Raw genomic sequence first — 27625 nt, 5'->3', positions numbered from 1 at the left:
ATCTTCTCCTCACAAGCACAATGAATTTGAGTGGAGAAGAAGAAGAGTTGGGATTTGATATCCCGCTTTATCACTACCCGAAGGAGTCTCAAAGCGGCTAACATTCTCATTTCCCTTCCTCTCCTGCAACAAACACTCTGTGAGGTGAGTGGGGCTGAGAGACTTCAGAGAAGTGTGACTAGCCCAAGGTCACCCAGCAGCTGCATGTGGAGGAGCGCAGACGCGAACCTGGTTCACCAGATTACAAGTCTACCGCTCTTAACCACTACAACACACTGGTAGGTAATGTGGCAATGAGTGGGGCAAGGTCATCCAGTGAGCGTATTGACTGGGTGGAGATTTGAACTCTGGTCTCCTGTGTCCTAATCTGACACTCCAACAACACTGGCTGACTCTCGTATCATTATAATAATTTATTGTTTATACTGTGCCCATCTGGCTGGGTTTCACCGGCCACTCTGGATGGCTCCCAGCAGAATATTAAAAACACAATCAAACATTAAAAACTTCCCTAAACAGGGCTGTCTTCCGATGTCTTCTAAAAGTCAGATAGTTTTTTATTTCTTTGACATCTGATGGGAGCGCATCCCCTACACCTGCATTTTATGTGCTAAGAGTGACAGATGCACTGGGTTACCATATCAATAAATCATCATCATCATATAGCCTTCAAAGCAAGTGGGGTGAGGGCTGCTGTTATCTCCTATCCCAAGTCTGCATTGGAGACCTCTGGGCTTCCACTTTTGATTGGGACCCTAAATTGTGAGTCTAAGACACACACACACCCCACCACCAACAACAACAACAGGAATAGAATCATAGAATCATAGAGTTGGAAGAGACCACAAGGTCCAACCCCCTGCCAAGCAGGAAACACCATCAGAGCACTCCTGACATATGGTTGTCAAGCCTCTGCTTAAAGACCTCCAAAGAAGGAGACTCCACCACACTCCTTGGCAGCAAATTCCACTGTCGAACAGCTCTTACTGTCAGGAAGTTCTTCCTAATGTTTAGGTGGAATCTTCTTTCTTGTAGTTTGGATCCATTGCTCCGTGTCCGCTTCTCTGGAGCAGCAGAAAACAACTTTTCTCCCTCCTCTATGTGACATCCTTTTATATATTTGAACATGGCTATCATATCACCCCTTAACCTCCTCTTCTCCAGGCTAAACATGCCCAGCTCCCTTAGCCGTTCCTCATAAGGCATCGTTTCCAGGCCTTTGACCATTTTGGTTGCCCTCCTCTGGACACGTTCCAGTTTGTCAGTGTCCTTCTTGAACTGTGGTGCCCAGAACTGGACACAGTACTCCAGGTGAGGTCTGACCAGAGCAGAAGACAGTGGCACTATTACTTCCCTTGATCTAGATGCTATACTCCTATTGATGCAGCCCAGAAAAGAGAGAGAGATCAGAAGCCCTCCTTCTTGAGGGGAGGGGGAAAGGAAAGAAAAAGCTTGAAAACCAGCCCCTTCCCGACCAACCAACCTCCTAATTCCTCCCTATTAGCCTCCTCTTTTTGAGTTACTTGTGGGGGCGTTGACCCTGCAGCCCGGGCTTCGAAGGGTTAAAGCGAACGCGACCCGCTTCCTAGAGAGGAAAGGAATGTGTGCGGATGGCGAGTCCTCCAGAGCTCAGTCCCCTCCTCCCCCCTCCAAGCTCTTCCCTTGATGCGATTCCTTTGGAGCAGAAGCGAGCGGCTGGTTCTCTTGCGCGATCGCTGCCTGGGCGGCCCCTTCTGAGGTCCGGTGAGCCCCCCACCGGCTTTGTGCATTTGGGGGGAAGGGGATCCCCAGGGGAGGAGGGTGCACAGGAGGGGCTGCAAGGTGGGACCGGGAAGAGGGGGCTTAGAAGACCCCCTGGGAAGCGGTGGGGAGGGGGTCAAGAGCTCAGCCCTGCCCGCCCAGCCCAGCCTCCTGCCCATCTGTCGTGGGTGTTCGAGCTGAGATTCCTACGTTGCATTTCAGGGGGTTGGGCTAGATGACCCCGGGGTCCCTTCCGACCCTACATGATTCTGCAATGGATAGATTGGGCGGGTTAATGGGGCTTTATCCCCATTTCGTTCAGCGCATAGGGAGACACAGGGCTGCAGACATGGGGTTCACACGTACTGGGCAGGGTGGTGGTGATGGGCTTTTAGCTTTCTTTAAATATTTTTTATTAAAAACAACAACAACGCAGTATGCCAATCTGACATTTGCAAAGGCAGAGGCAGCTGTCTAAGGCTTTTGCGGGAAGCAAGGTTGCTAAGCGTGCCTCGTTCTCTGTTGCTAAGCAGACGGGTATGTGGACTGAGTCTGGAGAGAGGGGGCTTCCCAGAGAAAAAGCTCCTTGTTGAGGGCTAGCTTGGTGCTGGACAGGGGAGGGTGGAGCCCACACAATTTTGTTCTTATATGCCTTTATAGGATAAAATGCAACTGCCTGAAATAAATGGGGAATTGGTGATGTTTCAATGCCCTGGTTCTCTTTTTCCCCATTGCTGGTGTGCTTTTAATTAGTAATTTACTTATTAATATACAGCAACCCTGAAACAAATTTATGAAACCCATACTGCGGCTACAGCCAGTTAAATTTCCTATAGGCTCTGATATCTGTAATTAATATAGTAAGCCTTATTTATCCTAAATGTTTTCCTACTCAATAAATAAATAAAAGCAATCTGGTAAACAGGGAGAAGGTTTGGAGGTTTGGGAATCAAAATCAATCATAGCTGTGGTTCTCAAACTTTTCCCCGCATGGGACACTTGAAAATTACTGAGGGTCTTGGTGGACCCCACTTAATGCTTTTTTCTGTCTGCTGCAACAACTGCAGTGAGCAGCTTTGGGTGCTGAATGGTTTTAATTTGTATTTCAATTGCTTCTTTCGTTCCTTTTTTAGTGCATTGTATTACTGTACTGAAAGGCAATAAATTTCTGTAGAATTCAAATTGCAATGAAAGAAAATGCAAGGTCCCCAAGCATCTTAAAGCAGTCTGGTTCCTCAGGGGAAATCTTTCTGTCCTGACGGTGTGATAATAAAATCATCTGGGAATGGCTTGATTTTTCAGGACTTGGTAGCACCTTCAGCTAGGGCAGAAGTGGGAAGAGTCTCTTGCGGTCAGTTGGAGAGTCTTCCTTGGAACACAGATGAAACAAGATGGAAGAGGAAGACTCTGTTGTTCTTGAAGACGGATAGAGGCCCATATACAATCCAGGTTGGGAGCAGTGGGGACTTCTGGGAAAGAACAATGCAGAATATTCCGGATGAGGAGGACACCCTCAGCTCATATTTACAGCTCCACTTTGGGCATTTCAACCACACAGAAGCCAAAGGACCCCGAGAGATTTGCAGCCGACTCCACCATCTTTGCTGCAAATGGCTGAAGCCTGAGCAACACACAAAGAATGAGCTGTTGGATCTGGTGGTCCTGGAACAATTCCTGGCTGTCCTCCCCCCGGAGATGGAGAGCTGGGTGAGGGAATACGGAGCGGAGACCAGTTCCCAGGTGGTGGCCCTGGCCGAAGGTTTCCTCCTGAGTCAAGCAGAGGAAAAGAAGCAGGTGAGAGAGAGTTTCATCCTAATACTTTCAGCGGGGTCAAAATTGGAAGGGGGGAAATCTTAAAACAGCCTGTAATTAAACCTTTTTTTAAAAAATAGAAATAATTCACAGCACCATGCCCCAGATTCCCCAAGGCCTTTTGCCTCTGTTGTGCCTTTTCTAATCCTTCTCCCCATTGACTGACTTCAATCTCCTCGTCGTTTCAGGTAAAAGGTTTGTTTGCCGAACCAACCACTGACCTCCCTGCAGCAGAGAGAGCTTCATCAGACGCCAAGCAGTGTTTCCTGCGAAGGAGGAACGTTCAGCGGAGCTGGGGAGCTGCAGCCTCACTCAGTAAGAATTAACTGCATCTCCCGCGGAACGCTTTTATGTTCTCGTGAATCTTTCAGAGGGAGGCCCCCTTTCCGTAGCCTAAAGGTAAAGGTAAAGGGACCCCTGACCATTAGGTCCAGTCATGGCCGACTTTGGGGTTGCGGCGCTCATCTCGCTTTATTGGCCAAGGGATCCGGTGTACAGCTTCCGGGTCATGTGGCCAGCATGACTAAGCCGCTTCTGGCGAATCAGAGCAGCGCACGGAAACTCCGTTTACCTTCCCGCTGGAGCAGTACCTATTTAACTACTTGCACTTTGACCTGCTTTCGAACTGCAAGGTTGGCAGGAGCAGGGACCGAGCAACGGGAGCTCACCCCGTCATGGGGATTCGAACCGCCAACCTTCTGATCAGCAAGCCCTAGGCTCTGTGGTTTAACCCAGCCTTATCCACAGTTAAAAAATGAATCTATTTTCAATACTTGAGCTCTTACACGAGTGCTTGGGTTTCTGGCCGAGAACCCAAATAGGGAGAATTGCAGTTTCCCACAAATGAAGCGCACAATGTTTAGAAGCATCCCAAATACAGTGGTACCTTGGTTCTTGAACTTAATCTGTGCCGGGAGTCCGTTTGATTCCTGAAACCGTTCAAAAACCAAGGCGTGACTTCTGATTGGCTGCAGGACCTGCACTCAAGCAGAAGCTGTGTTGGACGTTTGGCTTCCGAAAAACGTTTGCAAACACTTCCTTCCGGGTTTGTGGCATTCGGGAGCTGATTTGTTCAGCAGCTAAGCCGTTCAGGAACCAAGGTACAACTTAGTGCGATGGAGGAGATTACATTCATAGAATCATAGAATCATAGAGTTGGAATAGACCACAAGGGCCATCGAGTCCAACCCCCTGCCAAGCAGGAAACACCATTTTTGTAACGTCAACATGTACGTAAAACATGCGCCGCTTAACCGCTATCTGGTGAGGAGCATTCAGAATATCTAAGGCAGATGCGCCATTTTCTAATGCCAATTTATACTTGGAGATGTGTCCTTCTGTAGGACAAGCAGTTGCTATTGGCTTCCCACCATTTTGTCTCTCGCAGGTGATGAAATGAAACTGGCAAGAGCTTCTTGGCTGTCTCCTCTTTGTGGTGAAGGGGAAGCAGGTGCTGTGGAACCAGATCAGGTAAGGGGCAAGAAGGTTCATTGAGGAAAAGAGAGGCTGGGTGTCATCCCATTATTATTATTATTATTATTATTATTATTATTATTATTATTATTCCGCCCTATACCCGAGGGTCTCAGGGTGGTTCACAAAATAAAATCAAGATATAGAATCACAAAATACCTACTAAAAATAAAAGCAACCCAATAGCCCCCCCCCCCGAAAAAAAACACATTTTAAAAGGGCATAGGATGTAAAACGGATCAACCAAAGGCCTAGTTAAAAAGGAACGTTTTTGCCTGGCACCTAAAGGTGTATAATGAAGGCACCAGGCGAGCCTCCCTGGGGAGAGCATTCCACAGACAGGGAGCCACTGCAGAGAAGGCCTTGTTCTCATGTTGCCACCTTCCGGATCTGTCGAGGAGGAGGCACACAAAGGCTCTGTCGACTGCTCACTTTCTTGGATCTGAACAAATGAATCTCATTTTCTTTGCATCTGTCAAAGCTGCCTACTGGAGGGGCTGCGGAGGCCACTTAAGAGTGCAACTCAAAAATTTCCTTGTGTAGTCTTTTGGATTCTAGTAAAACAAAATCATTAGGAGCTGCATAAAAGAGCCAACTACCTCCCTGCCTTTCAGGGTCGAGCGTCTTTTGAGGATGTTGCTGTGTATTTCGCCAAAAAGGGCCCCCATGAAGTTTGCAGCCGACTCCACCATCTCTGCCGTCTGTGGCTGAAGCCAGAGGGTCACACCAAGACTCAGATCCTGGACCTGGTGATCCTGAAGCAGCTCTTGGCTGTCCTCCCTCCGGAGATGGAGAGCTGGGTGAGGGAATGTGGAGCAGAGACCACTTCCCAAGCGGTGGCCCTGGCCGAAGGTTTCCTCCTGAGCCGGGCAGAGGACAGGAAGCAGCAGGTGAGAGAGAATTTCATCCTGGCATTTCCAAAGGGCTCTTAATCTGAGGGGTGGGGGTTTCACTCTATATTAGACACACTTTTCCTGAATACTGTATCACCCACAAAGGAATGTCCCAAATTTGCCAAGGCTTTCCCCCTCTATCATGCCTTTCCTAATTCATCTGCACATTTACTGTCTTTGACATCCTCACTGGTTAACCAATATGGAATATTGTGTTTATAATAATTTAATTTCTTGTATTATTTCTTTTTCCCCAGGTTTTTGTATTAAGCATTTTTCTTTCCTTATGAACTCACTTACTATTTCAATTTTTTTTACTTTCTTTCAACTTTTTCAAATACACATTCTGCTGTATTAGGTAGCTGCTTACTTGAGATTGAACTCGAAATATTAATTATTTTTTGGCGTTCCATCGGATGTTTAAGTCTCCATAGATCTAGTAGATCCATGTTTTTGATATCAAAAATGGAATTGGGTAATTTCCCTTCCTTTGTTTCAGTTTTACGTATTGTCCTGTCAAACTCTTAACAATGTTACTCCATTTAGGTCTCCCACTAATATTATTTTGCCATCATTTTGTTCAAACATATATTTCTCTAATGGTTTTTTTAAAAATCCTATTTTCTTTCATTGGGTGCATATATTCCTACGATTAAGAAACGTTCCCCTTCCCAATTAATTTCCACTGCTATTATTCTCCCCCGCCCTCATCCTTTAATCTTTGCTTAGGTTCCAATTTCTGGTTAATATACAAAACTACACCCCTTTCCCCCCTAATATCTGATGAAATGAATTCTTGGCCCCAACCCTTTGTTTACTATTAAACGTTTGTCTTGTCTCTAAAGGGGAGATCATTCCATCAGGAAAGCGGAAATGTTTGTGCTGATGGAACAAACACTTTAGTGTTACTTTGAATTTTACCCTCTTTTATTTCAGATAAGGAGTTTGTCTTCAGAAGCGACCACTGACACAAGAGAAAGTCCCCTGCAAAGTGGTAACAATCAGGAGAGTGATGGACATCCCATCTCATTGGGTAAATATTATTAAATTGATCTATCTATATTGATTATGTAAGAAATTCATGGGATCCTTTTGTACTCCCTTAAATCTTTGAGGGGGCAACACTTTCCCCCAGCGTTGTTTAATCATGGGAAGACTGTTGTCTCCAGCATTTTTCAAACTTCAAAAGATAGGTGTATTTTAATTACTTGAGAACTTAATTCAGTCCTTGGATTTCTGGCCAAGCACTCAAGTTGGGAACACAAGTGTTTGCACACAACTGAAATATACAATGTGGCATGGAGAAAACCGAAAGAGACAGGTTTCTCTCTCGTAACACTAGAACCTACAGATATTCAATAAAACAGAATGTTGGAATATTCAGGAAAGGTTATTTAAAAGTACTTCAACACGCAGCATATAGTTAAATGATAGACGGCATCAGTGAGGGCCACTGACTTGGGATATAATAATAATAATTTATTATTTATACCCTGCCCATCTGGCTGGGTTTCCCCAGCCACTCTGAGCGGCTCCCAACAGAATATTTAAAAAACAATAAAACATCAAACATTTAAAAATTTCCCTAAACAGGGCTGCCTTCAGATGTTTCTTTCCTTGACATCTGATGGGAGGGCGTTCTACACGGCGGGCACCACCACCGAGAAGACCCTCTGCCTGGTTCCCTGTAACTACTTGCAGGGAGGGAACCGCCAGAAGGCCCTCAGCTCTGGACCTCAGTGTCCTTGCTAAACAATGGGGGTGGAGACGCTCCTTCAGGTATAAAGGACCGAGGCTGCTTAGGGCTTCAAAGGTCAGCACCAGCACTTTGAATTGTGCTCTGAAACATACTGGGAGCCAGTGTAGATCTTTCAGGACCAGTGTTATGTGGTCTCCCAGCCACTTCCAGTTACCAGTCTAGCTGCCGCATTCTGGATTAATTGTAGTTTCTGGGTCACCTTCAAAGAAGATAAGACAAATTAATGGATGACAAGGCTCTCATGGCTGCTAGCCATGTTGGCTATGCTCTGTCTTCATGTCAGAGGCCGTATGCTTCTCAACACTTGTTGCTGGAAGCCAAAGGAGGGAAGAGCTGCTCTTGTGCTCAGATACTGCTTGGGGGTTTCCCAAGGCATCTGGTTGGCCACTGTAAGAACAGGATCCTGGACTAGATGGGCCATTAGCCTGATCCAGCAGGCTCTTCTTATGTTCTTAACAAGAGCCCTTTCTTACACTCTTAACATCCAAAATATACACGGTGGATGAAACGTTTTGTCATTCCAACATGTACTTGGATATGCATTGCTTAATGTGGGAGGCAAACTACTGGCTTCCTACCAACTTAATCTCTCGCAGGTGATGAAATGGCGCTGGCAAGACCTGCTTGGCCATCTCCTCTTGGCAACGGATGGGAAACGGCTGTGGTGAACCCAGATCAGGTAGGGGAGCTCATCTCTAGGGGAACAGAAACTAGGTGCCACTTGGGCACCTCTGTCTTCTGCTCATTTCCCTGGGCCTCAACAAACCAATCGCCTCGTTGCTCTGCAGGAGAATCCTCAGTCACCCTTCCTTAAGGAGTCTTCTGGAGTTTGGTGGCCAATAATCTTTTACGTTCTCTATAAAGAGGCAACCGTTTCCTTTTCTTTCAGAAAAGAGACCCAGCGTGGTGTAGTGGTTAAGAGCGGTGGACTCGTAATCTGGTGAACTGGGTTCGCGTCTCCGCTCCTCCACCTGCAGCTGCTGGGTGACCTTGGGCTAGTCACACTTCTCTGAAATCTCTCAACCTCACTCACCTCACAGAGTGTTTGTTGTGGGGGAGGAAGGGAAAGGAGAATGTTAGTCGGTTTGAGACTCCTTAAGGGGAGTGAAAGGCGGGATATCAAATTCGAACTCCTCCTCCTCCTCCTCCTCCTCCTCCTCCTCCTCTTCTTCTTCTTCTTCTTCTTCTTCTTCTTCTTCTTCTTCTTCTTCTTTTTCAGGGTCCTGTGTCCTTTGAGGAGGTGGCGGTGTATTTCACAGAGGAGGAATGGGCTCTGCTGGATCCTGACCAGAGGGCGCTGCATAACGAAGTCATGGAGGAGAACTGTGGGATGGTAGTCTCTCTCAGTAAGGCTCCCAGTTTGTTTAGTTGAAGATTATATGATTTAGACTATATTATATAAGCAACTTAAATAACTTTACTAGATCCATATCAATCAGGGTTTAGGCTCAGCTATGGCCCAGTTGGGACGCGGGTGGCACTGTGGGTAAAAGCCTCAGCGCCAAGGGCTTGCCGATCGAAAGGTCGGTGGTTCGAATCCCTGCGGCGGGGTGCACTCCCGCTGCTCGGTCCCAGCGCCTGCCAACCTAGCAGTTCGAAAGCACCTTCGGGTGCAAGTAGATAAATAGGGACCGCTTACTAGCGGGAAGGTAAACCGCGTTTCCGTGTGCGGCTCTAGCTCACCAGATGCAGCTTGTCACGCTGGCCACGTGACCCGGAAGTGTCTCCGGACAGCGCTGGCCCCCGGCCTCTTGAGTGAGATGGGTGCACAACCCTAGAGTCTGTCAAGACTGGCCCGTATGGGCAGGGGTACCTTTACCTTTACCTTTTATGGCCCAGCTTTAGTTGCCCTGTGTGATGATTTATGTCTGGAGAGAGACAGGGGGAATGTTTCCTCCTCCTCTCAGCAGCCTCTGATACCATCAACCATGGGTATCCTTCTAGAGTGGTTGTCAGAGTGGGTTGCTCAGCTTTGCAGTGATTCCAGGTCTACTTGGATAGTCATTTCTAGAGGGTGATGCTAGGGGACTGCTCTCTGGTCCCCTGGAGTCTTCCATGGGGGGTTCTATTTTATCCCCCATGCTGCTTAACATCCACATGAAACCTCTGAGTGTGCTTATCAGGGGTTTCGGAATACATTGTCCACAATGTGCTCATGATACACAGTCCTACTTCCCCTTTACACCTGCAGATGAGGCAGTGGATGTCTTGTGCTGGGCCATTGTCTTGCCAGAACCAATAAGATGGAGCTCAGTCCAGATAAGACTGAGGCACTGTTACTGGGAGAGGTTCCCTAGACTGGATGGGTGGGAGGCAGCCTGCTCTTGATGGGGTTACGCACCCTCTGAAGGCAGGGTGGGAATGCAGGTTGTGGGTACTTCTGAATGCATTGCTCTGAATCACAGGGCCTCTCCTCATTTTTATCACACTTCTATCCCAACATTGCTCCAAGGGGTTCAGAAAAGAATGCATGGGGTTGTTTGGTGGTTTGAGTTGAGCTACTTAAAGAGGATGATTGCTGAGTACAGTGGATGCTCAGGTTGCGTGATCCGTGATCCGTGTGGGAGGCACATTCGCAACCTGCAGCATTCGCAACCCGCGTGTTGTGATTAGGCGCTTCTGTGCATGTGCAAAGCGTGATTTAGCGCTTCTGCACATGCGTAAGTGCCAAAACCCAGAAGTAACCCATTCTGGTACTTCTGGGTTTGGCGCGGTGCGCAACCTGAAATCACACAACCCGAAACGTCTGTAACCTGAGGTATGACTGTACAATTCAGTGAACTTCATGTCTGAGCTGGGATCTGAATTTGGGTCTTTTGGATCTAATCCAATAATACATAGGACACTGGGTGTCAGTCAAGGTATTAACAGAGGCAGATAAACAGATGGGAAGATTTACCTCCCAGCTAAGACTTTTCCATTTTTGCATTCTTCCATTATTAAAAGAATTGTGTGTGGTTGTCAAGATTTGAGGTTCCGTTGTCTTAAGAGTTCTGTTTCTTCTTTGCAGTAGGTTATGAATGGAAAACTGAGAATCAGAGAGAACTACCTGGGGTGTTTGCAGAAAGAGACACATGTATGAAGAGGGAGCAGCAGAGAAGGAAAACAGAAGGACAGAAGAGGAGGAATCATTCCCCTGCTTCTCAGGGCACTGACTCCAATGAAATCCCAGTCCAAGAAAAAACGCAAAACAGAAGAGAAACAATTACATGTTTTGTATGTTGGAGAAGTTTCCATTCTAAATCTAAACTTAAAACTCACTACAAAATCCACACAGGGGAGAAACCACACAAAAGCTTAGAATGCGCGAAGGGCTTTAATACAAGCGTAAGCCTTGGTATTCATCAAAGGGTCCACACAGGGGAGAAACCGCATAAATGCTTGGAGTGTGGAAACAGCTTCTCTCAGAAGAGAAATCTGACAGCACACCACAGAATTCACACCGGAGAAAAACCATTTAATTGCTTGGAATGTGGAAAGGCCTTCCGTCGGAGGACACATCTCACTGCTCATCAGAGAACTCACACAGGAGAGAAGCTGTATAGGTGCTTGGAATGTGGAAAGACCTTTAACAGAAGCGGAAGCCTCACTACTCATCTAATAATTCACACAGGGGGGGAAACATACAAATGCTTGGAGTGTGGAAAAAGCTTCTCTCAGAAGAGGAATCTCACTAACCACCACAGAATTCACCTAGGGGAGAAACCATACCAATGTTCGGAATGTGAAATGCGCTTCTTCCGGAAGACACATCTCACTGCACATCAAAGAATTCACACAGGGGAGAAGCCATTTAAATGCTTGCAATGTGGAAAGAGCTTTTGTTGGAAGATCCATCTCACTTATCATCAAAGGACCCACACAAGGAAAACACTGCATAAATGCTTGGAGTGTGGAAAGAACTTTTCTCAGAATTCTCTCCTTGTTACCCATCAAAGGATCCATACAGGGGAGAAACCATTTAAATGCTTGGAGTGTGGAAAGAACTTCTCTCAGAAGACAAATCTTGCTTCCCACCGCAGAACTCACACAGGGGAGAAACCATACAAATGTTCAGAATGTGGAAAGAGCTTCTGTCGAAGGACACATCTCACCACTCATCAGAGAACTCACACAGGGGAGAAACCATACAAATGTCTGGAATGTGGAAAGACCTTTAGTAGAAACAGAAGCCTAACACATCATCAAATAACTCACACAGGGGAGAAACCATACAAATGTTTGGAATGCGGAAAGAGCTTCTATTGGAAAATGCATCTTACTTATCATGAAAGAATTCACAGAAAGGATGCACCACATAAATGCTTGGAGTGTGGAAAGATCTTTTGTCAAAATTCTGACCTCGTAACCCATCAAAGGATCCATACAGGGGAGAAACCATTTAAATGCTTGGAATGCGGAAAGTGCTTCTGTCAGAAGATAAATCTCAGTAATCATCAAAGAATTCACACGGGGGAGAAACCCTTTAAGTGCTTAGAATGTGGAAAGACCTTTAGTACAGGCACAAACCTCACCACTCATCAAATAATTCATACATGGGAGAAACCATTTAAATGCTTGGAGTGTGGAATGGCCTTTAAGAGAAACAGAGGCCTCAGTATTCATCAAAGGATCCACACAGGGGAGAAGCCACATAAATGCGTGGAGTGTGGAAAAAGCTTTCGCCATAGTTCTGCCCTTGTTAATCACCAGAGAATCCATACAGGAAAGAAACCATATAAATGCTTGGAGTGTGGAAAGAGTTTCTGTCAGAAGACACAGCTCACTGCTCATCAAAGAATTCACACAGGTGAGAAGCCACATAAATGCATGGACTGTGGGAAGAACTTTTGTCGGAAGGAATCACTTGCAGCTCATCAGAGAATTCACACTGGGGAAAAACCATTTAAGTGTTTGGTATGTGGAAAGAGCTTCACGCGGAAGATAAGTCTCGTTTCTCATAAAAAAATCCACGCAGGAGAGAAACCATAAATTCTTGGGAGTGTACAAAATGCTTCAGTAATAAGAGACTGCTTTTCAAAGAATTCACTCAGAAGGGGAGCTAGAGAAATGATCGGAATATGGAATGCGATTCTGTCCCAGTTTAACTCCTATTTCAGATTGGAGTTGAGTTGGTGGGGGACGGGACCTGGCCTTGGCAGAATCCTGAGGGCCATTTGGAGATAAATACAGATTGGAAGACTGGATCCGTTGTAGAATGTGAGAAGCCTGATAGAATGGCCTGAGATATAAATCCATTTATCAGCAATAGCAGTAGTATTATGTTAAAGGTAAAGGTAAAGGTACCCCTGCCCGTATGGGCCAGTCTTGACAGACTCTAGGGTTGTGCGCCTATCTCACTCAAGAGGCCGGGGGCCAGCGCTGTCCGGAGACACTTTCCGGGTCACGTGGCCAGCGTGACAAGCTGCATCTGGCAAGCCAGAGCCGCACACGGAAACGCCGTTTACCTTCCCGCTAGTAAGCGGTCCCTATTTATCTACTTGCACCCGGGGGTGCTTTCAAACTGCTAGGTTGGCAGGCGCTGGGACTAAACAACGGGAGCGCACCCCGCCGCGGGGATTCGAACAGCCAACCTTTCGATCGGCAAACCCTAGGCACTGAGGCTTCTACCCACAGCGCCACCCGTGTCCCAGGGAGTATTATGTTACAAACTTGTAAAAACAAAGTCATTTCTACAAAGCCTCTCTAGGGAGAGCATCCCACAAACAAGGAGTCACTGTTGAAAAGGCCTGTTCTCATGTTGCCACCCTTCAGACCTCTTGTGGAAGAGGCACACAAAGAAGAGCCTCAGACAATGATTGCAGGGTTCAGGCTGGTTCATACAGGGAGAAGTGGTCCTTGGGGTATTACGGTCCTGGCCCATTTAAGGCTTTATAAGTCATAACCAGCACTTTGAATTGGGCCAAGAAACTAACTGGCAGCCAATGCAATCGGGCCAAGACAATCGGGCCAACATTATATGCTCAAACCGTCTTGCAACCTGGCTGCTCAGTTCTGCACCTGCTCAAGTTTCCGAACCATCTTCAGAGGCAGCCCCGTATATGACACACTGCAGTAATCTAGAGGTTACCAGAGTCTAGACTAAAGGTGTTAGGCTATCCCTGTCCAGATAGGGCACAGCTGGGCCACCAACTGAAGCTGATGGAAGATAGGTAAAGGGTAAAGGGACCCCTGACCGTTAGGTACAGTCATGGCTGACTCTAGGGTTGTGGCGCTCATCTCGCTTTATTGGCCGAGGGAGCCGGCGTACAGCTTCTGGGTCATGTGGCCAGCATGATGAAGCCGCTTCTGGCGAACCAGAGCAGCGCACGGAAACGCCGCTTACCTTCCCGCCGGAGCGGTACCTATTTATCTACTTGCACTTTGACGTGCTTTCGAACTGCTAGGTTGGCAGGAGCAGGGACCGAGCAAGGGGAGCTCACCCCGTCACGGGGATTCGAACCACCGACCTTCTGATCTGCAAGCCCTAGGCTCTGTGGTTTAACCCACAGCGCCACCCGCGTCCCTTTGCTGATGGAAGATACTCCACCTCAAATGACTGCTTTTCTACAAAGCAACCTCCATATGACCCTGCGATCATCATCTGAGGCCCAATTCAAAGTGCTGGTTATGACTTACAGAGCCTTAAATGGCTCAAGGTTGTAATAACCCCAAGGACCACTTCTCCGTCTATGAACCAGCCTGAACCCTATGGTCATCGTCTGAGGCCCTTCTTCATATGCCCTCTCCGCTAGAGGTCTGGATAGTGGCATCACGAGAGTAGGCAGTTTCTCTGGTGGTTCCTTGTTTGTGGAATGCTCTCCCCGAGGAGGCCCGCCTGGCACCTTCGTTAAATATCCTTAGGCGCCAAGCAAAAACATTCCTGTTCACCCAGTCCTGTGGCTGATTAAACAATCTATGGCCTTTTAAATGTATCAGGGGTGGTGGTTATTGTGTTGTTGTTGTTGTTGTGTATTTAATAAATAAATAAAATAATCAGTTGAAGTATTTTACAAATCAGTTCACAGTTTTGAGGCGTTTCGAAACAGTACAGATAAAATACAGAATATACAAATTGTAGACTGGAAGTTATCCAGCCCTTCAGTAAGGGAATGAACAAGGGCATTGGATTTCCAAAGCCACAATGTTGGCATCCGTCTGTCTCAGGAAACAATGGAGGAGTGCGCCTTTTGGGATGAGGTCAAGCTGCCAGAAGGCTGCAGCGCCTGCTGTGGCTATAGAGCTTGATGCAGAAGAGACATGTTTTGTTGCAGCTGGGGCAGATGAAGGTGTCTAGTCCAATCTGGTGCTTGTGGTACTCTCAGCAGTGCCCACATCAGCAAAGTGAAGTTGCCAGGTATGGGACCAGAGGATCCTTTGGGTAGTTGCCCCAAACCACCCAATATCTAAGCCAGTATTGCCTGCTTTGACTGGTAGCATCTCCAAGGCCTCGTGCCAGCACATCCAAGCGCTTCTTCCAACATCCTCTAACTGGAGAAGTCAGGGAGTGTGATGGCCTGGGATTCCGATTCTGAGAGTGAACCGGAGGAATCCCAGCCTGCACAGGAGTCCCTGCCTCCAGGGCCGGCTGAACTGGGGCAGGGCCTTGATTCTGAGGAGCCTGCGCCTGTGCCGGATCCTCAGGAGCAGGCACCAGGTGAATCCATTCTGGCCCCAGAGGTGGTTGAGGACTCAGTGTCTACAGGTGAGCCTCCCCCGGGGCCCAGTAACCCTTCAGCCTCTCCTGAACTGCAGAGGCTTAGGGCAGAGAGGCGAAGGGGACTGGTTTCTCCCAAGAGGAGTGCTCGCCTTAAGGCCAGGAGAGGCGGGGCTCCTGGGGGCCGGGACCGCCCCTGGCCTCAGAGAAGATAAAGGCCAGTCAGCCCGGTCCCAGGTTGCAGGAGCAACGTCGTCATTGAAGAGCTGTTTCGGCCAGCATCCAGTCCTATTCCTCCAGTGTTCCTGTCCCCGCCTGGTTTCCTGCTTCGGACCTTGCCTTGCACCTTGTGAACTATTTCCAGGCTAGTGACTCAGGACTGAACTTTGACTACGATAACAGTAACCTTCCCCCCCGGGACCAGCACAGGGAGTCATCTTAGGACCTGCTGCCTGAAAATGACAAGGTCTCTTTATTTTATCATGTCGGTATCCTGCCATTGCTCTGGAAGAGAGTGGCAAGTGGTTCTGTGGTTCTTCTGCAGAGCAACCTAATAATAATAATAATAATTAATAATAAATAAATTTTTATTTATACCCCGCCCTTCCCGGTTCGAAAACTGCGCTCAGGACGGCTAACAACAAATTTAAAACACTTTAAAACACTTAATTATAAAAGCATAAAATACAGTATAAAAATATGAATAACATTAAAATTAAAAATCATGAGGTAGACTAGGCTGGGAGTGAGTGAGTGATTGCCCAAGTCCACCCAGTAAGCTTCATGTCTGAGCTGGGATCTGAACTTGGGTCTCCAGGGACCCAATGCAACAGTCCACAGCAGAGGTGCCCAAACTTTCTACTCCCAGGGTCCACTTGAGATGGCTGAAAATTACTGAGGCCCACTAGTCACAAAATGGCGGCAGATGGAGGTGGATTTTTGGCATAATTTTTGAATCTGTTCCACTTTGGCTTCAGGCCTAGTCATGATACGGAAACTGCTTTGGTTGCCCCTGCTGAGATTTATCAGAATTCCACTGTTCTGATTCCAGTGTTTTAGGGCAATGTGGTTCTGTTCCTTTCTCTGTGGCTATTTCCAGAAAGTTGTCATGGCACCTTTGCCATGGGAGTGTCTCACAGGGCTCCATCCTGTCCCCCAACTATAAGAAGCCTCTTGGAGCTATTATCTATATGCAGGTGACACCAAGCTTTAGCTCTCTGTTGCATCTGAATCAGGAGAGGCAGCTGAAGTGTTAGACCAGTGCTTGGGGGCAGTAATGGGATGGATGTCCTGCTTGGACTGGTAGCTATAACCCCCCCACCATCCCACAATAGAGAACCTTAGAATTGTAGAGTTGAAAGAGACCCAAAGGGTCATTTACTCTAAACCCTTCAGTGCTCCAACGAATCACAGCCATAGAATCGCTGACACCACCTTTAGGGTCTACAATAGCTCCCAGTACATTTCCAAGCACAATTCAAGTGTTGATGCTGACCTTGAAAGCTCTAAATGGCCTCAGCCCTGAAACCTGAAAGAGCATCTCCACCCCAATCGTTCTGCCTGGACACCGAGGTCCTCCTTTGAGGGTATTCTGGCAGTTCCCTCACTGAGAGAAGTGAGGTTACAGGGAACCAGGCAGAGGGTCTACTTGGTGGTGGCACCCGCCCTGTGGAACTCCCTCCCACCAGATGTCAAGGAGATAAAGAGCTGCACAACTTTTACAAGATAATCTGAAGGCAGGCCTGTGTAGGGAAGCTTCTTAATGTTTTATATGTTTTTATATATTTTGGAAGCTGTCCAGAGTGTCTGGGGAAACCCAGTCTAGATGGGCAGGGTATTATTATTATTATTATTATTATTATTTATTATTATTATTATTTATTTATTTATTATTATTATTATTATTGATTACCACTGGGTTAAATTGCTAAAGGGCAATATACTGTATGTGTGTGTGTGTGTGTGTGTGTGTATATATATATATATATATATATATATATATATATATATATAGTGTGTGTGTGTGTGTGTGTGTGTGTGTGTGTGTGTGTGTGTGTGTAGACCAAATTACATTCTCTCTCTCACACACCCATATACTTGTGACTAATTTGGTTTTTAATTCTGTGTTTTACATTTTTCTGACCTAGTCTGGGACCACGTGGTGAAGAGCGGGTAACAAAAACAACAATAATTAAGGCACCCAACTCGAGGTGAGGTTGGAGTGGGCCGTCTACCTCGTTTATTTACACATTATATGTTTCTAGGCCGCTGTTTCGTAAAATATTTCAAGAGTAAGAGGCTAGGCTAGACTGATCCACCCGCCGGGCTCCTCGCCTACGTCCCACAGGGATCCTGCATAGTGGCCTCCTAAGGGTTAAAACGAGCTCAGCTGGATTCCTAGAGAGGCGAGGCGGGCGGGGAAACGGGCTGCCGGTCCTCCAGAGCGAAGGCCCCTCCCACCCAACTCTATTTCCCCCCGGAGGGACGTGCCTTGGCCGCCCTCCCTCCCTCCCAAGCGCAGCGTCGGTGGCTCCTCGCGGGATCCGGTGAGCCCCCTTCCCCGCCCTAGAGGCTCCAGTTTGTGGGTCCGAGTCTGCAGGGCTGAAAGGCGGGTGGGGGGGCGGGGACGACAAGAGGCAAGGCAGGAAAATACGACGGGAAGGGAAGGGAGATGCCCAGGTGACAACTGTTTAAAAAGGGATGGGGGCACCTATAGGAAGAGCAAAGCTATTTCAGCCCATGGCTGAAGATGCTTGTGCATCTTCCTGGGTGTTGGGTGTGTGCACTGCAGAAGCTCAATCAAGCTCATCGCAGGAAGCAGCTGGTTAGCAGAAAATTAATAATAATACAGTGGTACCTCGGGTTAAGTACTTAATTCGTTCTGGAGGTCCGTTCTTAACCTGAAACTGTTCTTAACCTGAAGCACCACTTTAGCTAATGGGGCCTCCTGCTACCGCCAGAGCTCGATTTCTGTTCTCATCCTGAAGCAAAGTTCTTAACCTGAAGCACTATTTCTGGGTTAGCGGAGTCTGTAACCTGAAGCGTATGTAACCTGAAGTGCATGTAACCCGAGGTACCACTGTAATAATATTTATATGCCTCCCATCTGACTGGGTTACCCCAGCCGCTCTAGGCAGCTTCCCACAAATTAAAACACAGCACGAATTGTCTTTACTAGGCCAACACCAACGCTTTATAGGTGAAGGTAAAGGTACCCCTGACCGTTAAGTCCAGTCGCAAACGACTCTGGGATTGCGGCGCTCATCTTGCTCTATAGACCAAGGGAGCCGGCGTTTGTCTCCGGGCCATGTGGCCAGCATGACTAAGCCACTTCTGGCGAACCAGAGCAGCACACGGAAACGCTGTTTACCTTCCCGCTGGAGCGGTACCTATTTTTCTGCTTGCACTTCGACATGCTTTCGAACTGCTAGGTGGGCAGTCTACTAGCCCAACACCAACGCTTTATACACACACTTATTTATTTACAAGATGTTACGAGCAGCTTTCCCTCTCTGAGCCCGGACGGTTTCTTTGCTTACAAAGCCCTTGCTGCGCCAAAGTCCGCAAGGCAAGAGTTCTCTTGCAGTTTTCTTGCAATGGAGTCCTGCAACTCTTCCTCAAGGGTGTCAGTTCCAATGCTTCTCTACGCTCTCTGCCCTTTCCCACTCTGAATGCTGTAGCCTGAGCTCCTTACCTACCCAGCCTGACTGTGCCAGTTCTGCCCAGCAACACTGCCAAGGCAGTCTCAAAGTGCCTTGCAGCTGCATCGTGGGGAATTAGCTCTTGAGTGGCTTTCCTTAACGTGCACGGGTTTCCCGTGTGTACGTTTTCTTCAGCTCCTCTTTTTATCTTCACAAGAGCCCCATGGGGTAGGCTACACTAATGTAGCGTATGTACATAACCAACAGTTTCTTGTCTGTGTCAGGAACTGGAGTGTTTTTCCTCTCCTCTGCAAAGCCAGGAGGCCCCTTTGATACGTGGGGCTTGGAGGATTTGAAGCAGGTGAGATGATGCTTGGAAGTGAACTATCAACTGGACTTTGATTTCAAGTAGAACACCTCGCCACCAAAAAAAATAAAAAAAAATTCATTAGTCACACAACCACACAAGGTCACTTACAGACATGGAAACCCCTGAAGTGTGAAGGGGATCTTCTCACAATGGGCATTGCTGAAAAATTGTGCCCTTTTAATCAAAGGCAGGAGAGAGAGGCCGATTGAAAGGAAGCAAAGAGAATTGAAAACAATACATTAAAAGTCAACAAACAGTTGCAGACATTTGGTTACAGGCTGAAAATGGAGCCTCTAAACTCTAGCAGAGAACAGTCCTAGCCAGTGATACTTGAAAGAAATTTCGGAGCGCAATTGGATAGAAATGTGGTGTGTTTTTCTCCACCGACAAAGAAAGGGAAAGAGAGAGAGGTGGACAAAGCCCTGGTCCAGTTAGGAAAATATTGCGCCAGGGACATTGCAGTGAATAAGAGGAATAGAATATTCACATTAGAGAAGCAGTGTACTAGATCTCAGATACAGGAAAGCCATATGATTTTGTTTCCAGTAAACAACTGGAATGTTTCTAAATGAATGTTAATATTTCTAAGTAAATCTTAAAGTAATCAACTAAGATTCCTTCCAGTAGCACCTTAAAGACCAACTAAGTTAGTTCTTGGTATGAGCTTTCGTGTGCATGCACACTTCTTCAGATACACTTATTCAGATGTGTATCTGAAGAAGTGTGCATGCACACGAAAGCTCATACCAAGAACTAACTTAGTTGGTCTTTAAGGTGCTACTGGAAGGAATTTTTTTTGTTTTGACTATGGCAGACCAACACAGCTACCTATCTGTAACTGCAACTAAGATTCATTCAGCAGAGTGGCAGCTTTAATTCAAAACTTTTGCTAGGTAAGAAATAAAGCCAGCCGGAAACAAGAAAACAACATTCATCCCAATAATATTAAAGTCCAACAACAAGAGATGACTAAAACAATTAAACCTACAAGCACAACTCAAAGGAAGGTCAGAGTGTTTTCTTTCTAAAAGGGTGGTGAAATATATTCTGTTGGTGTTATGCTGAGAGTTGTGAAATGCCATGGGTTTTCTTTTGTAGTATACTGAAGCTTGTGCGGTGATAAATTTGTTAACCTTTAGGATACCAAAATCATTATTTTGTGCTATCTTACTTCATGTGTTCCTTCCTGGAGGAAAGAGGGTCCCTCAGCTCCTTAATCCAGCCTTGTATCTCTGCTTTTCAGGAGTCTGTAGCCCAGCTGGAGGCATCCTTGGAACAGTAAGAAAGATGGAAGACCAAGACTCAGCCGGCCTGGGTGGGGAGAAGACCCTCAGCTCAGATGTGCGGCGCCAGCAATTCAGAAAGTTCTGCTACCATGAGGCCGAGGGACCCCGAGAGGTTTGCAGCCAACTCCATCACCTTTGCCATGAGTGGCTGAAGCCAGAGCGATGCACAAAGACTCAGATCCTGGACCTGGTGATCCTGGAGCAGTTCCTGACCGTTCTTCCCTCAGAGATGGAGAGCTGGGTGAGGGAATGCGGAGCAGAGACAAGTTCCCAGGCGGTGGCCCTGGCCGAAGGTTTCCTCCTGAGTTGGGCAGAGAACAAGAAGCAGGCAGAGCAGCAGGTGAGAGAGGGTTTCATCCTGCTACTTCCAAGGGGCCCAGAATGTGAATCAATCACTTCCTGGAAATCATCAGCGGAGGAATGTCCCAAACTCCTCTTGACCTTTTGCCCTTTTCTCTGATTTTCTGCCCATTAACTGTCTTCGATATCTTCATTGTTGTTTCAGGTAAAGGGTCTCTTTGTGGAGGTGGCAGCTAATTTCCCTGAGAGAGAGAGTTCTTCACTGGATTTGAAAGAGTGCTTCCTGCTAAGGAGAAACGTTCTGGAGAGCAGTGGAGGTGCTGCATTACTCAGTAAGAATGAACCTGAACTTCTTGAAATGTATGGGATCTTCTTACATTCTCCGAAACTTTCAGGAGAAGATGCTTCCCCCCATCATTTTCCAAAGATGAAAAACGAGTGGGTTTCAGTATTTGAGGCCTCAAGATGTGAAAACAAATAAATAACAATAATAATAATATTTTAATTGTATCCTTTCCATCTGGCTGGGTTTCCCCAGCCACACTGGGCAGCTTGCAAAATATAAAACACAGCCAAACATCAAACATTAAAAAACAAGATATCCTATGCCAGCAACAAACAAACCAATAAATCAATAAAACCAATAATAATCATAACAACAATAATAATAAACAGTTTACAGTTACATCCAAATTAAAGTAACTGCCAACCTCAACTAAACATTTAACCAACACCAACCCAACAAAAATGAAACAGAGGAACCAAAATTAAAACTGTTTAAAATATACAAAAACATTTTAGCCAGTTGCCCCAACCCAAGAGTTGTTTCAGCAATGTCCCTCCAGCCTCCCAGAAGCCTGTTAGCTGTTCAGGGTGAGTAATAATAATAATAAGAAGAAGAATAAGAATAAGAATAAGAATTATAATAATAACAATAATAATAACAATAATAATAATAATAATAATAATAATAATAATAATAATAATAATAATTTTTATTTATACCCAGCCCTCCCCAGCCAAGGTCGGGCTCAGGGCGGCTAACAAGCAATAATAAAAATAAGTTCAATGAATACAACTTAAAAACAATATTAAAATACAGCATTAAAATATTGAAACATTAAAATATTAAAATGCAGCCTCATCACAGGAGGAGAATGGAAAAAGAAAAAAGAAAAGGGGGAGGGAATCAAATTGGCTCCAAGCTAAAGGCCAGGTGGAAAAACTCTGTCTTACAGGCCCTGTGGAAAGAAATCAGATCCTGCAGGGCCCTGGTCTCATGAGGCAGAGCGTTCCACCAGGGTGAGTGTGGGTCCCGTCCCCTAGGCCAGGTGGAATTGGGCCTTGCATTTTCATATATAATGTTATATAATGTTAAGATAACCAATGTTACTGTTAATTAGATAATGTCAAGGTAGATAAAAAAAAAAAATGTACAGTGGATGAGACATTTTGTAAAGTCAGTGTGTCCTACCCTGATACATGTCACTTAGCCCCTGAGACAAGCGCGTGCTACATCCTTCCCACCATCTTTGTCTCTCAGGTGAAGAAATACTGGTGGCAAGACCTGCTCAGCCGTCTCCTGTTCGCAACAGACAGGAAGCAGTTGCTGTGGCACCAGATCAGGTAGGGGGAAGGGTCATTGTGGGGAGAGACGTTAGGGGGCAGCCTGGGCTCCTCTGTCTTCTGCTCACCTCTGTAGGCCAATGTAAACTTCTCTCTTTGAGTTTGTCAAACTGCCCGCTAGGGAGGCTGTGGGTGCCACTCAAGAAGGTTTAAGTTCTGCAGGATAATACTCAAGTCATCTTACTTTGAGGCGTATTCTGGATTTGGCTGGTAAATAACATAAAGATAAGGAACGCAGGTGGCGCTGTGGGTTAAACCACAGAGCCTGGGACTTGCCGATCAGAAGGTTGGCGGTTCGAATCCCTGCGACGGGGTGAGCTCCTGTTGCTTGGTCCCTGCTCCTGCCAACCTAGCAGTTCGAAAGCACGTCAAAGTGCAAGTATATAAATAGGTACCGCTCCGGCGGGAAGGTAAACGGCGTTTCCGTGTGCTGCTCAGGTTCGCCAGAAGCGGCTTAGTCATGCTGGCCACATGACCCGGAAAAACTGTCTGCGGACAGACGTCGGCTCCCTCGGCAAATAAAGCGAGATGAGCGCCGCAACCCCAGAGTCGGTCATGACTGGATCTGATGGTCAGGGGTCTCTTTACCTTTACTTTTAACATAAAGATTCCCTACAACAAGGCAACTCTTTCCTTTTCTCTCAGGGTCCCGTGTTGTTTGAGGAGGTTGCTGTGGATTTCACAGAGGAGGAGTGGGCTCTGCTGGATGCTGACCAAAAGGCACTGCATAAAATAGTCATGGAGGAGAATTGTAGGAATGCTTTCTTTCTTGGTAAGGTTCCTTGTTTTCAGAGCTGATGACAATAGCATTTAGAGCCTAAAATAATGGGCTGGTTTGCACATTTCCTCTATTTTTAGCAGCTCAGTTCCCTTCCAGGTTAGCAGAAATGCTCAGAGTTCCAGGTTCTTAAGTGCAGTATGTTTATTGTGAGCTATATATATATAAAAGGGACACGGGTGGCACTGTGGGTTAAACCACAGAGCCTAGGACTTGCCAATCAGAAGGTTGGCGGTTCGAATCCCCGTGACGGGGTGAGCTCCCGTTGCTCGGTCCCTGCTCCTACCAACCTAGCAGTTCGAAAGCACGTCAAAAGTGCAAGTAGATAAATAGGTACCACTCTGGTGGGGGAAGGTAAATGGCGTTTCCGTGCACTGCTCTGGTTCGCCAGAAGCGGCTTAGTCATGCTGGCCACATGACCCGGAAGCTGTAGGCCGGCTCCCTCGGCCAGTAAAGCAAGATGAGCGCCGCAACCCCAGAGTCGGCCACGACTGGACCTAATGGTCAGGGGTCCCTTTACCTTTATATATACAAATATCTAGAGGCTATAATACACGAGCAGTTCATACAGTCAAACAGTACCTGGCTGCACCTTAAGGCAAATAGGAAGACTCACTCTCTCTGACCACGCTCCTCTTACACCACCACATTACTGCTGGACAGGTTTCCCTTTTAAACTGATGACAGCCAATCAACTGTCAGCACATTACTGCTGAGTCATTCTGACCCAGCACTTCCATAGAAAGTCTTGCAGGCTGATTGCATCAGCCAGTTGCATCAGTTAGCAACCTCAAGCCGGCAGACTTACTATCTCACACAGCATTCTGTGGATCCCATCAGTCTAGAAGGTTTTCTCTATTTACTGGTTAATTTCCATTTAACAAAAAACCACAAGGAGGCAAAATGGTAAAATGGCAACAAAATGTATATACCAGTAAGCTGTAAGAAACATCAAGAGTTGCAATGAGTGCAAATAGAGATAGAAGCCATTGCAGAAGGAAGACACCTGCCATAGCCTACCTAACCTACCTAACACCACCTAACCTAGTTTTGTCTGCTGTGGCACAGAATCTCTCCAATGTGTGAAGCTCAGATCACTGACGGGCTTCTTCCAAGATCCTTTAACTGTAGAATTCAATGATTGAACTACAGTTGTACCTCGGAAGTCGTACGCAATCCATTCCAGAAGTCCATTCGTCTTCTGAAACATTCGGAAAGCAAAGCACGTCTTCTGATTGGTTGCAGGAAGCTCCTACAGCCAATCGGAAGCCCCCTCAGATGTTCAGGTTCCAAAAGAATGTTCGAAAACCAGAACACTTCCTGTTTTTGATCGTTTGGGAGCTTGAACGTTCGACTCCCAGGGTGTTCGGGAGCCAAGGTACGACTGTAATGAGCTTCTGCCAAATGAGAATACACGTGATTATTCCATGGTTTGCCCATTCCATAACCCTGTGAGTTAGCCTAGTCTGAGAGAGAGTGGCTGCCTGAGATCCCGCAGGGAGTTTCATGTCTGAGTTGACAGTTTTGTTCCGGTCTCCATGGATAGAATAGAATATAGAACCCTGGCTGGCAGTTATGGTGTTAAAAGTGGCAGATAAATGGATGATAAGACCTGCTTTGCAGCTAAGATCTTTCCATTCCTCCATTATCACAAGCTTTATGTGTCACTGCCAGTTAGTTTTGGAACTCCATTTGTACGTCAGGTTCTTAATAGTTTCCTCTCTTCTTTGTGGCAGGACATGAATGGAAAACCAAAAATGAGGGAGAACCACATGGGGGGTTTGCAGAATGGGACACATGTATACAGAGAGACGGTCAGAGAAGGAAAAAAGGGGAAGACAAGGGGAGGAATAAGTCCCCTTCTTCTCATGGCCGCGTGAGCCATCAAATCCTGGTCCAAGAAAATACGCAAAAGAGAAAAGAAGCAAGTACGCGCTTTGTATATTGGAGAAGTTTCCCTTCTAAATCAAGACTGAAAACTCGTTACAAAATCCACACAGATGAAAAACAATTTAAATGCCTGGAATGTGGAAAGAGATTTTCACGAAAGACACACCTCTCTATTCACCAAAGAGTTCACACCGGCGAGAAACTGTTCAAATGCTTGCAGATTGGAAAGAGATTCCGTCAGAAGACTGCTCGTCAAAGAACTGACACAGGGGAGAAAGCATATAAATGCTTAGTGTGCGGAAAGAGCTTTCACCAAAATTATGTCCTTTTTACTCATCAGAGGATCCATACAGGGGAGAAACCTTTTAAGTGCTTAGCCTGTGGAAAGAGCTTCTGTCAGAAGATACACCTCACTACTCATCAAAGAACCCACACTGGAGAGAAACCGTATAACTGCTTGGAGTGTGGAAAGAGCTTCACTCGGAAGACGAATCTCACATCACATCGAAGAATTCACACAGGGGAGAAGCCATATAAATGCTTGGAGTGTGGAACAAGCTTTCGTAACACCTCTACCCTTGTTAATCATCACAGGATCCATACCGGGGAGAAAGCGTTTAAATGCTTGGAGTGTGGAAAGAGCTTCCGCCAGAAGAAAAATCTTTCTGCTCATCAAAGACTTTACACCGGGCAGAAAGCATATAAATGCTCAGAGTGTGGAAAGAGCTTTCATCGAAATTCTGCCCTTGTTACCCATCAGAAGATCCATGTAGAGGAGAAATTGTTCAGATGCTTGGAGTGTGGAAGCAGCTTCTTAAGGAAGACACATCTCACTACTCATCAGAGAATTCACACTGGGGAGAAACCGCATACATGCTTGGAGTGTGGAAAGAGCTTTTCACAGAAGATCCATCTCACCACTCACCAAATAATTCACACTGGGGAGAAGCCGTATAAATGCTTGCAGTGTGGGAGGAGCTTCACTCGCAAGTCAAATCTCACTTCCCATCAAATAATTCACACACGGGAGAAGCCTTTTAAATGATTGGAGTTTGGAAAGTGTAGAAGCAGTCTGAATATGGAATGTGAGTCTGAGACAGCTGAACTCCGCTTTCAGATTAGAGCTAAAGTGGCAAGGAATGGGGGGTGGGGCATGGCTTGAGTAGAGTCCTGAGGGCAGAAGTGATCCTACTTCAGGTGGCAGAAGCCCCCCCCCAAGTTGGCACACCCAAGGCTGCCCCACTTGCCCTGCTGCTTCTGCCAGCGGTGTAAAGCACCGTCACTTGTGGCGTTGATTTTGAGCTCTCACCCCAAAATGGCACAATCATATCTGTAATCAGCACCAGTGGCGGTGATGCTTCTCTGCCAACATCAGAAGAAATAATAATAATAATAATAATAATAATAATAATAATAATAATAATAATAATAATATATTATTTATACCCCACCCATCTGGCTGGGTTTTCCCAACCACTCTGGGCGACTCCCAACAGAATATTAAAAACATGATAAAACATCAAACATTAAAAACTTGCGGGCGCCACCACCAAGAAGGCCCTCTGCCTGGTAGTATATCCTGTTTCTTAGGAAATGCTGTTTTCATGTGTTTCCCCCCAAATCTGCTTCCGCTGAGCATACTCCTAGAAGGATTTTAACTAGTCCGGACAGGAAGAAGCTGAACAGAATTAGAATCCAGTCCCTACCTGCTCCGTGGTATCACTCCCAGAAAGCCTGCTTTAAGAAACATACATTGGCTTCCTCTTTTAAAAGTGTGACAACACTGGTAAAAAGGATTGTGTGATTTCCTCTGGGTTGCCAGGTCAAATGGAATTAGGACCCACCTTAAGTCCTCCCCTGTCTGGCTCTGCCATATCACACAGGTATATCTGGTTTTGAATTATGTGACATAGTCAAGTGAGCCAGAGATGCTCTACGTCCACATCAAAACTCGCCCATCCTGGTGGGTCTTAGGTTAGGGCTGCACCCTGAGCTACTAATTCTCGGCCTAGCCTACCTCTCAGGGCTGTTGTAAAAATTAAAAAGGTGCAGGGAATACAGTGTACACAACCTTGACCTCCTGGGAGAAAAGCAAAATAGAACAATACAAAAACTCTAAACGTGCACTTTCAGGCACAGAGAAAACATTTAGTCCAGCCTGATAAATAAAAGAACTAGCCTTGTGTTAAAGTTCAGTCATGGGACAGGATTGTGTGTGCCCTTTTGTAATATGCATATTTCCTTGATAGCTGTTTGGTTAATTGATTTTATTTCTCACCAATATTGTTTTCCATCTATAAATTGATCTCTGGTATGTCACTCATACATTCCTTATATTTCAGCTGTTGCTGAGCTTGCATATTTTCACCAGTTTTGAGCTTTGATATAAATAAATCTGTCCAATTTATTTTATTGTTGTCC

The 27625-nt window shown here is 46.3% G+C and overlaps 2 protein-coding genes across 4 annotated transcripts; both read left to right on the top strand.

Moving 5' to 3' along the window:
- Positions 1 to 1594: 1594 nt before the first annotated feature.
- On the top strand, positions 1595 to 27621 carry LOC114592483 (uncharacterized). The gene is made up of 11 exons (XM_077923627.1): positions 1595 to 1738; positions 3043 to 3534; positions 3723 to 3867; positions 4940 to 5022; positions 5640 to 5915; positions 6855 to 6951; positions 8274 to 8356; positions 8897 to 9023; positions 10688 to 12604; positions 19407 to 19423; positions 25545 to 27621. The coding sequence occupies exons 2-11, from the start codon at positions 3223 to 3225 to the stop codon at positions 26247 to 26249; spliced, it is 3762 nt and encodes a 1253-aa protein (XP_077779753.1). The 5' UTR covers positions 1595 to 1738; positions 3043 to 3222; the 3' UTR covers positions 26250 to 27621.
- LOC114591140 (zinc finger and SCAN domain-containing protein 31-like) lies at positions 17790 to 25344 on the top strand. 3 transcript variants are annotated; one of them, XM_077923406.1, is made up of 6 exons: positions 17790 to 17859; positions 20568 to 20950; positions 21116 to 21242; positions 22454 to 22536; positions 23182 to 23287; positions 25051 to 25120. In XM_077923406.1, coding segments are annotated over exons 2-6 (657 nt in total). In that variant the 5' UTR covers positions 17790 to 17859; positions 20568 to 20611; the 3' UTR covers positions 25053 to 25120. The 3 variants fall into 3 exon arrangements, with proteins under 3 accessions (XP_077779532.1, XP_077779531.1, XP_077779533.1); XM_077923405.1 differs by lacking the exon at positions 23182 to 23287 and having other exon boundaries at positions 25051 to 25344; XM_077923407.1 differs by lacking the exons at positions 21116 to 21242; positions 23182 to 23287.
- Positions 27622 to 27625: the final 4 nt, after the last annotated feature.

The sequence above is a fragment of the Podarcis muralis genome, chromosome 2 (assembly GCF_964188315.1).
Source record: "Podarcis muralis chromosome 2, rPodMur119.hap1.1, whole genome shotgun sequence".
NCBI lineage: Eukaryota > Metazoa > Chordata > Lepidosauria > Squamata > Lacertidae > Podarcis > Podarcis muralis.
Note: the sequence above shows the minus strand (reverse complement) of the source record. Positions and strands in the feature narration are given on the sequence as shown.